Source organism: Symphodus melops, assembly GCF_947650265.1.
Source record: "Symphodus melops genome assembly, chromosome: 20".
Taxonomy (NCBI): domain Eukaryota; kingdom Metazoa; phylum Chordata; class Actinopteri; order Labriformes; family Labridae; genus Symphodus; species Symphodus melops.
The window spans coordinates 5,565,395-5,577,260 of record NC_136710.1 but is presented as its reverse complement, the minus strand read 5'-3'; the positions used below and the strand labels follow the sequence as shown (position 1 = coordinate 5,577,260).

Genomic DNA, 11,866 nt, shown 5'->3' with positions numbered 1-11,866 from the left:
CTTTAACTGTAACAAAAGGTCGGGACTTATTTTGGACACAATGGAGCTTTTGGGCCAAAAGACAAATGAATATAAAATAGGTTAAAAGCTTTTTTTTTCTTTTCATCTTTGAGTGTTTGAAACTAGTCAAGGGACCTCTGTCCACATTTTTAACATGAAAATGTTCTCATAATTAATAAGCTAAGATCTCCAAAAAGCGAGAATGAACGAACAAGAAGCGACACAAACATGGCACAGACTCCCAGAGTGTTTTCTCAAAGTGAAGTTTCATTTTTAGCACATAGTTTTTTTTTTTTTCTCCATTCTACACCCCCTGTAATGTTACGTACAGTAGTAAGCCTCTCTACATTCAAACCCCCCCACTGCTTTGTTGGTCCCCAAAATATACATTTTCTTCTTCTGCATTGTCTTAGTCATCTTCTCTAAGGTATTTCTTCAACACAACAAACACATACCATTGGGCAGACAGTGCAAATCTAGAAATTCAGTGAAATTGCTACGTAATGCGGTTGTAGGTTTCTGTAACATTATATTCTCACTCTATTACTGTTGCTCTGACTTATTGCCATTCTATCATGTCTAACTCTATGTCTTTTCTTTCCTCTGTCTTTCTCCTCCTCTGTTTTTTTTTCTTCGATCATTGCTGGCTGCTTTCATCCAAATCCATTCACACCACCCCTTCAGATTTAAAACATTTGTTTAAATTCGGCCATATTTAACATGTCATAGAGGAAATGTGACAGTGGATGGAAGCAGCGTTTGAAGGCTGTCTGTGAGGTGATACCAGATCTCTCTATGAACACTCTCTCTTCTCTCACTTCCTGTTCTGAAGCAGTTCTACAATGTACAGCAGAATTAAAAATAAGAGGAATATGACTGTTGAGGAAGATCAGTGGGCGTCGGGGGTTTCTCGAGTCAGCTGACCAACTGACAGTAACAATCATGAGGGTTTGTGAGTAAGCTAGCCAAAACAAAATATAAATAAGCTGAGTTTTATGACAGCGAGGTCAGGTTTTTTTTGTCTCTTTACGGTTGTCTTGTCCTTTTTGTTAAGTGTGTTTTTGCCTGAATCAAAACAGTGTTTGAAATCCCACCAAATGGGAGCTTTCAAATTTTTTTGCCAACCCGATGGTGTGTGCGGGTTCAGGTTTTGAGGTGTGTGGTTGTATGAGGCTGCTATCACACCTAAGATATCAGTGGTTGCCATGGAGAATTTTAAATGCTTGTTTGTTTGCTCAGTGTCGAAGTGTACAGCGACAAATTGTGAATAAGAGTACAACATTGTGGTATAGAAGCATGTGTCAGTGGTCCTCAAACCTTGGGCTCAGGGCCCCTTATTGGAACCCTAAAGGAAATAACGAAGGTCAAAAATACACATAGTATTTCAATTTCTGATTTACCTCAAATGTTTACTCATTTGAATGTTTGCTGATCTATAATCACCTCTCCAAACTCTACATTTAACAACTTGCAAAGGGTAAACTCTTTGGTTTATTTTTGTGACTCTCAACACAAAGGCCAAGAAGTAATAAAAAGATGTGAACTATTTTTGGGGTCAAAGGCTAAGAACCACCAACATGTGCCACAACCTCAACCTTTTTTAATTGTGTTCATCAGCAGATTGAGCTGGCCCAATAATAATGTTTTTTGCTCAGGAGCTGTTCTGTGGCAAAACATCCAAACAGCTAATAAGTGTAGTTTTTTTTACTACTGTTTTCAAGCTCTAAATATGTTATTTGTACATATTTGTACATATATTTGTTTTGACTGACAAATGTGTAAATGTTTAAGCTGGATGTTACAACTGCCAATTCAATTAAACTGAAAGCTACAGTGTCAGTGTTTAAAAAAAAGAAATAAATAAAATAGAAACAGATCGGTGAAGGTAGATTAGGTGTAACAGCAGCCGGAAAGCCCAAGTAGCATCAGAACAAGTCGTTCAAATTGAAATCCTCAATTCTGGCCAGGGCACAGAAATGCTTTGCTGTCAGATGAATGACTCTTCCCGGGATGCTTTAGTACTCATTAAATGTGAAATGCGAATCTTAGAGGTGCAAGTCAAATGGGTTTCACAACCTTGTTGACTCAGGCATGATTTCGAGTGAGTGTTTGGGAACTGAGGATTTGAAGGGTTTTTGAATGTTTGGTTACGAAGCAGCTGACAGGTAGCTCTGCATCTCGATGTAATAATAATAATAAAAAAACAAACAATCAAATCGTTTAACAATACATTCGGATTCAAACCCTGTCCCTCGGGAAGGAGAGAAGGAGAGAGAGAGAAAAAGGAACAAAGAGAGAACTGTATTCTCTCGTTCTCTATCACTCTGTCTACACACATCTCCTGCGCACTGATTCACTCACTGGATACATACCAACACACACATGCCCCCCCCCACACACACGCACACACACACACACACACACACACACTCACACAACCTGACCATCATCTTCAAATAAGGTTACATTTCCTGATCAAATAGAAAATAAATAGCATCAGTATCAGTTTTTCACAAAATGAACGAGATCATACAAAAAGAACAAGAAGAAAAAAACATAATTACAAAGCAAAAAATCGTTTTTCATCAAATCAATGTACACAGAAAGTACCTTTAAGACAATGTGAATATCAAGGACGCAACAGGAGTAAAAACATGAGTGGGGGGTAAACATTTGAGTGTGACACCCACTTCCTGTTTAACCCCCTAAAACCACAAAGATTATCCTGAAAGAATGAAAATATTGCTAAAATAAATTTTTTTTTTTTTTTTTTTTTCCCCACCTCTTTTTTTGTTTTTTTTTTAATCCCATCACTCTACCGTAATGATCAGACAAGAATAAACGGATTTTTGTTGGTTCACGCCGGAAAGGTTTTCATCATCATAGACGCCATCGAGCAGCATCAGGTCTGCTGAGCCTAAAGAAACAGACACTTCAGGGTTCAGAAATCCAACTGGATTACTGGGTTTTTCTTTTAGTCCCAAATAACTGTGGTGCATGTTTGTTTTTGTTTTTTTGTGTGTTTACAAGTCTGTATATATTTTTGGTTAAAGCTTGGAGTCTACTTCAGAGGACATTTGTCAAACTTTTGGCCCAAAAAAATCATCAAAGTATCCAAATCAAGGAAACCCTGTGGAGTTTTTCCCCAGTAGCACTCTGGGAGAATGTTTCTATCAGCAGGCCTCTGTGTTTTGTAAATGTACCAGTACTTGACGTTAAACTTGGAAGAGAACATGGGGCAATATAGTTCACATTCTCCTACGTGTTTGATGCTATTCAGTCTAACAACAGCTTGTGGCTTTTAACGTGCATAGAGAGTAGCATAATACCAACGATGGCTGGAAAGATTAGGATTCATAGTGAGGAGACATGAATGTAAACATTTAAAAATGTTGGCTGAACCAATTCACTTTAAAAAAAAGAAAAAAAAGAAATACATTCAGAATATTTGTCGAGGTTAAACACAAACACGTTTTTTTGGCAGGAAATGCATTGAAACATAACTCGGCTCTCCACAGGGCGTTTTTTTGAACATGGAATGTTTTCGGATTTCAGTGAGGATTCCCTTTTGAATTAAACATCCCGCACCACAAAGAACCCAATTTTTTTAAGAAAAAAAAAAAAAAGAGAAAAGAAAACCTGCTAATCCAGTTCATTCCTGCCTCGTTTAAGGTCTGTTAAAGGGGAATACCGCTAAATTTCAGCATCCACGTTATGGCCTCATACTCTTCAAACATGTGACGTGAATTTGAGCCGGCCTTCCCCTTCGTGGTTTCTGCTACACTAGTGTTTCTCCCATAATATACTACAGAAATATCCAGAGACATATGTATATATATAAAAACATCGTCATCATCGTCGTCATCATCATCATCGTCATCATCATCAGTAGTACTTAGAGTAGAGTAGAGTAGTAGTAGAGTAACAAGTAAGAAGAAGGAACAGTATTGTACTTTATATCAGTATCATCATCAGTGGTTATTTAACCTTGAGGGACTTTAGGCTCGTCCTTTGGTGGAACCCGACAGAATGGGAGAGGAGTTTGCGCCAGAACCAGCAGTGTGTGTGTGCGTGTGTGTTTTTGTGTGTCTCTGTGTGCGAGTGTTTATGTATGTGATCATGTCTCTTTCTAATCAAAAAAAACAAAAAAAAAAACTTGGTACATCAGTTGATTATTAGCGTGTGAGATTTGCATGACCTGGATACACGTTCTCTCGTTAGCTCTGTCTTCATATTTACAGTAAATATGTACCTGCTGTCTGTGTGCATGTGACGGTCAGTGTGTCTGGTCGGTGCCGCAATAGTTTGGGGACGTTTGTGTGAAATTGCTTCTTTAGTTTATTAATGGATTGTGCTATCCACGCATGAAATAAGCATCTCGGACCCGAAGATAAATACGAAGCCACAGTGCAGACCCTGACTCGATCTGTGAGACACGTGTTGAACTCGGTTCGTGTTCAGAGAAGTTCTGATAGACTGAGACTGATTTCAAGAAGGCCAGCCACCAATTTTGGGTACTGACCTGCAGTTTAGTAAACCCGGCGTTAATTTTGAAGTGTCGACCTGCACCTCTGGACAATATTCATCTTCAGATCTGCAAAATAATGTGTGTACAGCCAAAAAAGTGAACCAGTTTCACACAATTCGTCAGAAAAAAGAAAAAAAAAGGTTTTTACCTGGGATCACTGAGAGCGTGCGCTCTTTGACAGAAAGCAACCTCCTCTTTGATACGAGGTAAAAGAACAGTGGTTTTGTTATGTACCTTTTTTTTTTTTATATCTGAACACTCCCAACACCTTCATCATCAACCTCGTGTCTTCTCCCTGTCCCCAAACCCCTGTGTTATCCCATTTCAGTAGAGCAACACCTAGGTGGCGCTCTCCCCTGCTCCTGAAGAGGAGGCCCCACTGGGCTTGGACTCAGGCTGGTCAGAGTGAGCCGACTGTGGGGACGAAGGGGTAGGCAGGTCCCCTCTCTCGCCTCGCTCCTGGAGGTTGCGCTGGTTCCTGGCAGCCTCTGTGAGCATCTGCATCCGGCGCTCCTGGTGCTCCTCCAGACCTTGCCACAGCTCTGTGCGCTCCCTCTCCCGCTTCATCTCCCTGGAGAGGTCAGAGGACGAGAGCACAGTGTCCCTTGTTTTAATTTTAGTATGCAAACCACAGACAGGTACATGATTTCTCCACAGAAGCACATTTATTTCAGCTACTTCAGTCAACTTGTTCAATGAATAGGTCAGAAGAGGAGCGAATATTTCCCACTGATCTGACAATTCTAATATACACAACAGGAGGAATCAGTATAATCCACGCTGTAGTTGTATTGAACTGAAGCATTCGCCTAAATCTGAATAATAATAAGCTTTATTGCAGACACGGGTCCATATCAAACACATGCTGCACCACCCGCCACCATGACCGGCTAGGAGCTAATGAAGATGTTTTGTATCCTTGAAAGAGTCAAGGTTGATGTTGATAAAGGAGGGCTGAAAGAACAGACGTACGTCCTTTGATTCTAATGAAGCGACACCTGACACTCGACTCGAGCGGCGGTGCTTTCACACTTGACATGCGTCATTCTTGACATGCGTCAATGTATAGTTGACATTTCGAGGACGCGTCGGTAATATGAAATGAATTCATCTTTAATTGACGCGCTGTGCACAAATATGCCGTTTTCAATACACTCCCCCGACAGCTCACATACTCGGTAAAGTCTGAAGGTTGCATATGAATCTTTTTAAATCTTTGAATGACACTTTGAATTTGTATTAGTTGACCTTGCACTGTGTAAGCTCAGCTTTTCTATAAAAAAAGGAAATAATTAATTAATGTACAGAGTCCATGAATAATTACAGCATTGTTAGCTGCAGTCTTTAGACATAAGTACTGTATACATTTAACTTTCCCTATGCAAAGGTGGATATATAGCAAACGCAGCTACGTCTCTGCTGGAGAGAAACATCAACCAAACTTTGCTTCAGCACTTTCATCGAGAACATTCTTTGTCGCTGGAGATGTTGCGCAACATTTCTGAGAAGAAGTGTGAAAGCTCAGAGTTTTTAACAGCATCTGATGTGCCTGTTTCAGCCTCAGTTAGCACAAGCTAGTCAGCGTAATAAAGTCCCGTTCGTGGATGTTGATCGGTGTATTTCTCCACTGTTCATGCATCATGTCTGAGCAAATGTCCAACTGCTGCATTCATTTAGATTCAAAAAGTATCTTCTATCTTCAGTCTGAAACTGTGTTATGATGATGATGTGACTTTAAAAGGATGAGCTAAGCGATACATACTTACAGCGTGAAATATAACGTGATGGATAATGGAACAAATGCAGTCGCATGCATGACTTAAGAGCTTTCTATTGCTTCCTCTTGTTGTCATTGTCGTATCCAGTGACACAAATAAACGCGCACAAAAAAGGGGGGGGGTGAGTCATACTCACTTCTGTTTCTCCACTTTGTAGGAGGCAGTGAGGTCATCAAACAACTTGCTGTTCATCTCCATGAAGGTCTTCAGCACGTTGTAGATCAGGGACACGATGGTCCTGGAGGGACGACAAGAGAAGACGATGAACTCTGACGCTCAGTCGTGGGTCAGGAGACGTTTATAAAAGACAAAGAGTGTGCTTTCCGAGGCATGAGAAACAACCAGAGAGCGATTGTCATCTTCTGACTATCACATCGAGAGTCAACTGTATGGATTTCAACCCAACCATGAAGCTGTCCTGTGTCGAAATAAAGGCATAAAAAGCTCCAAAATAAACCTTGAAAAATAATAACTCGTTTCAACATTGTAGTTTGAATGCTAAAACTTATTCAGTCTCTTTGGATTTAACTTGAGTGAAGCCTCCGATTCAGCCTGCTGACAGTAAAGACACTGAATGGAGCTCCTGACATGATCCCTCGATCAAACTGTAACAGAGCTCAAGGTGACAATCAAATCAAATCGACTGTCTTGGATGAAAAAGCGATGTGTTGTGTATTAATGTGTTGCTGATGGGGGAGCTGCGTACTGGTTCCAATGCTCCTTGGAGACTCTGTAGAGGGTGGCGAATACAAGCGGCAGGATGACTTGACAGTTCTCCTCGATCAGACTGAGGATGTATTCATTGTTCCAGAAGTAAAGAGCCCGCTCCGCTACCTGAGGCAAAACACACAGAACGGTGCAACCAGTTAGGAAGTCATGCAAGACAAGTTTTACTACGGTCTCCGACAGTGAGATGTCTTTGAAGCGGTCTAATACATCTGTTGAGGTGTCAGGTTAATCGTTACTGTTATTGTGTCTTAATTTAAGTGACGTTTCAGACATTACAAGAACATGTTGTTTGTGGCGTTTACCTGGAAGTGAGGGCTGGAGATGCAGGCGGCGATCTGTTTGAAGAGAGGCTCCTGGACCCGAATGAACTGAGACGGCTCAATAACGTCCAGGATCTCCTCAATTTCCCCCAGGAACATCACCTGAGAACACAGCAACAACAATGTCCATGTATTTTTTTTTTTTTTTTTTATAATGGATAACGTGCAACCTCAGCACGTGAGCTGCCTCACCTCTTTCTGCGTGCAGGTTTTTGGCCAGTACTTGAGCAGCCCTCTGATGATCTGCGGAGAAAATAGATGAGCGCATTAATGTGAATACACGCTGCAGCCATTGGCTCGACCTCCTGCGTTAACTCACATTCATACTCAAAGAAAAAATGTAAGGACACATCAAAATAATTTGATGAGCAAGTGTTTGATTACAAGACGATAAAACGTGACTTACATATTCAGTCACTGTAGCATCTTTCTCCATGAACTGCACCACACAGTAGGCCAACTGTCAGGACAGAGGAGATGAGGTTAGAACACACACACACACACACACACACACACACACACACACACACACAGAAAAAAAAAAAGTCCACACATTGCCTGAAGCTGTCACGGAGACAAGGGAGATCTTAGCACTTATCCCCCAGGATTACAGACTGTTAAAGATTGGAAAGGCAAGTTTTCCAACGGGAGGTGTGTGTCACAAGTGTGTCTGTGTGTGTATGATTATGCGTGTGTGTGTGTGTGTGTGTGTGTGTATCAGCTTGTCTCCCTCTTATAAATTCTGCAATCATTTCCTATTATTTAGCAAGTGTGTGAGTACGTGTGTGTGTACGTACGTGTGTGTTTTTGCGGTTGCCCCCTCCAACCAGGCCAGTTGCCGTTGCAAGTGGGCACCGTGGCGACGGAGACTGTGTGTGCGTGTGTTTACTTCGGAAGGAGTGATGTCACACGAGAGAAGTCCCTTAAGGCAATGTGAGATAGAGTTTAAAACTCTTGTCTCTGCCTCCGTGGCCTCCTCTTTTGTCCTGTTTTATACCTTCTTGTTTACATTATCTCCGCACGAGTCCATTTCCTGACTTTGCGTTCAGTTAATTCAAATGTCATCATAATAACGCAATGCTGGAGTGGCCAGTTTCAGAGGTAATGTACCATCAGACTGTCAATGTGCGTTAATTATCTAAGAGTAGTAAAATCTGTTTTTGCATTCTCTCTTTGTTTTTTTCTCTTTTGTTTTAGTCCTGACCTGACGCTCCATTGTCTGTGTCTGCGTCTGTCTGGCTTTCACATCTTCCACAGCTATCATCCTCATCCTCCCGTCTCATCTCTTTTCACCTTTTTTTTTCTTTTCTCTCTTCTCCTTCCATCCCTAAACTGTCCTGTTCCTTACTCGAAACCACAACATGGTTACAGAAGCAGAGGGAGCCGAGGCTAAAAAAAGGGATGGCAAGCTTGAATTAAAAGAAAAGCTGGAGAAAAAAAAAAACAAAGGTGCTGAGAGGTCTAACTATTTAAAGCATTAGTAAGGGATTAGAGATGCTGCTTGGGGTAAATATAGAGTTGGATTCTGTTGTCAAGCCAGACTTTGTGGGTGCAGCAGGCCGTTGTTAGGCTAAAGATTACAGACATTGAAGACTTTAAGGCGGAGGTTTTACCAATATTGATCTGCCAAGGTGACAGGTCAAAGCAGGGTCTATTTTGGGGGGACGTAGTCATCTTAGTGGGATCTAATATCTGCTACTTGCCTTTTACATTAGTTACAACTTGCACATTAAAGAGAAGCCTTTCCATTTTTTCCAGTGCTTTCAATTACTTTGTGAGACACAATATTAAAAAAAATCTCAGAAACATGCTGACTCGTTCAAAGTTCCATTTAGTTTTTAGTCTAATTACAGTTTTTAAGCTTCAGCTATCATGCCAGTGATTGACTGACTGTTTCCTTTACACGATGGCTACTAACTTGGGTGTCTCTTAGCCCTGTATAGTTAACTCACAATCACTGATATGAGGCGGCTTTTAACCCATTCCGACATGTTCACAAATCAAAACATTTGCCTTTGTTAACAACACTTCGGTATACAAGTTGCTGAGTTTCTTTGTGACGTCTGATTCCTTCTCGATGTTTATATTGTTTTGGTATCTCATCTCTTTACCTGCAGAATCACTTTGAAACTACTGCACACTCAAGGGTGTTTGTTTCCTCTTCTACAAGCAAGCAAGCTAGCGAGTGGGCTCAAGCTAGCATTAGCTGCCTTTCAAGGCTCAGTTAACCAGACTTTCAAAATGTAAAATAGCACATCTCTGGGGTCAGAGAGTCATGTACATGGGGCTCAAATCTCAGGTGGGACTAAGCAATCAAAAACAAAGTCAGACCTCCAGCTGGTTAACGACTATTGTCGTATTTTTCTGTATTACCAGTATGGACAGACATGTTTGCATCCCTGAGAATACAAATAAAGAGCAGGCTATCATGGATGGATAAAAAACTGAAATGAGCTTAGAATGTAAAATCACTGCATTCGCTTTCTGATGTTGGAAACCATACTGTCTAACCATTATGGTGGCTATAGCTCTAACAGCTGTTACTGCAATTCGGTGACGTAAACATGAATGAGAAAACACTCCACAAGTTACAGGATGTGTGATTCATCTCTATCTCATGGTATAAGAAACCTTTAAGATGCATAAACGGCGCTGCTGTGGTGTTTGATTTTAATATTTCGGTCCAGATGTGGGTCACTCCTGAGCGGACACGCCCACTGAGCTTCAAACTCATGTCCACCAACAGCGGGTCCCCTGTGACCCTGTCGAACCGAGTGTGTGTGTGTGTTTTAAGTGTTTGAATAATGTATGTGTGTGAACCACAGGGAGGGAGCGGGTGAGTAGAAATGTAGGGCACCGTGATGCTGGGGCATAGACGCACACACACACACACACACACACACACACACACACACACACCTGAGTAAAATTGATAGAACTAGCTTCACTAGCTTTGCACATAATCAAATATTGAGTGAAAAAAGCACACACACAAATGCACACAAACACACGGTCGAGTGGATCCTATTTGTGTACAATTCATGTAATAATTCAAACACACAGAGATCAAAGAAACCACACACACACACACACACACACACACACACACACACACACACACACACACACAGTTTAACTGTAATTTAAAGGTGAGTCCCTCCCTCTGCAGCATCATCTGTGACTCAACTGTGCCTCCTGGTGGTATATTTGATACAATGCCGGAAAGCCGTACTACATCTGATGGATAATTATTCAAAGCATGTGTGTACTGTACATTATAGGTATCTAAATGTTTGTAGCCACTGCTAATTGCTTCATCAACCTCAAGGCACCAGCGTAATTATCATGTAAATGAAAGGAGTCTCTTCAACCTCCAGCAAAGCTTGTCTCAGTCAGTCAGATGAACTGAGAGGAGCCACAAAGCATTTGGGCTTTCATAACTAAACCAAGATCTAAATATAGTTTTATAGTGGGGGGTTTTTTTTACATCCCTGACATACAGAAAAAAACATAATGAGATTGCGTAGTTGCTGGTTGTTGTTTTTCTAGCCTGAAAATCATCATACACACCTATACTCATTACACTCCTGTCTACGTAACCCCGGTCACATACTCTCCTTTTTATGTTTTTTTGACTCTGTGTTATTGCTTGTTCTTTTTCATTTATGTCTGCAAGGCGTGTTGGACTGACGTCATGTGAAACAATTTTTTTAAAATTGCACCTTGTGCGGAGTAAAATCTCTTTGAGTCCCAGATTTGTCTACAAATGTTACTTACCATTACCAACAATCACATGTCAATATTTATGCAAGTGGGGAAAATGTCACAGACCTGTGCGTGGAAGATGGAAAGGGACTTCGCCGTGTGTAATGGGATCAGAACCCGAACCAGGAACTGCTTGTGTTCAGCCTTCAGGGGCAGCGCGAAACCATTTATGATGCTGGAGGGGAGGAGAGGAGAGGACAGGAGATTTCCATTTTAATCATTGTCAGTCTTACAATTCCATGACATGTTGTTTCATGTAAAACAGTGAAAAGAAACACATCTGCACGCCTGTTAGGAAATATTGTCTGGAGCTATTCCACAGATTTTAAATAAAGAGCTGCTGCTTGAGACCCTCAGTACAGGATCTCTCTCTCTAAACCTTGGATGTCTGCATGTGATGCTTTTGTTTCTGTGACTATATAACCAGCACACTTTGCTTTGAATTTGAATTTATTTATTTTTTCACAACATTTTATGCTTGGTTTAGTGTATTTGCCGAGCTTATTTCGAATCAAACCTCATTTGTGTTTTAAATAAATCTAATAACAAGCAAAGATCAGTTTGTGCCAGGGTGTTATTTATAAAATCTACCATTCACATCTGAGGTGGGTAGTTTGTCTGTGATGCTCGGTCTATTCTTGTACTGAGTCCCTTTCCGAATGACTGGATAAACGTTCTGTTCTGTTCTCTACTACACTGACTGACACAGCCTACAGAGGGAAGCGCAGCGTGGGAACTTTACTTTG

The 11,866-nt window shown here is 41.0% G+C and overlaps 1 protein-coding gene and 1 long non-coding RNA gene across 2 annotated transcripts in view; one reads left to right on the top strand and one right to left on the bottom strand.

The window, feature by feature from the left end:
• The window catches only part of LOC306841433, a 172,786-nt gene that overhangs the window by 68,874 nt on the left and 92,046 nt on the right, over positions 1 to 11,866 (top strand). The window lies entirely within an intron of this gene.
• ppp2r5b (protein phosphatase 2, regulatory subunit B', beta) overlaps positions 141 to 11,866 on the bottom strand; it is a 38,071-nt gene continuing 26,345 nt past the window's right edge. Inside the window, exons 7-13 of the mRNA XM_079371314.1 lie at positions 11,187 to 11,295; positions 7,762 to 7,815; positions 7,548 to 7,598; positions 7,338 to 7,457; positions 7,013 to 7,140; positions 6,443 to 6,544; positions 141 to 5,099 (exon numbers count right to left, since the gene is read on the bottom strand). Coding sequence (XP_079227440.1) covers positions 4,868 to 5,099; positions 6,443 to 6,544; positions 7,013 to 7,140; positions 7,338 to 7,457; positions 7,548 to 7,598; positions 7,762 to 7,815; positions 11,187 to 11,295 — 796 coding nt within the window. The 3' untranslated portion in view covers positions 141 to 4,867. The remainder of the gene's footprint in view (positions 5,100 to 6,442; positions 6,545 to 7,012; positions 7,141 to 7,337; positions 7,458 to 7,547; positions 7,599 to 7,761; positions 7,816 to 11,186; positions 11,296 to 11,866) is intronic.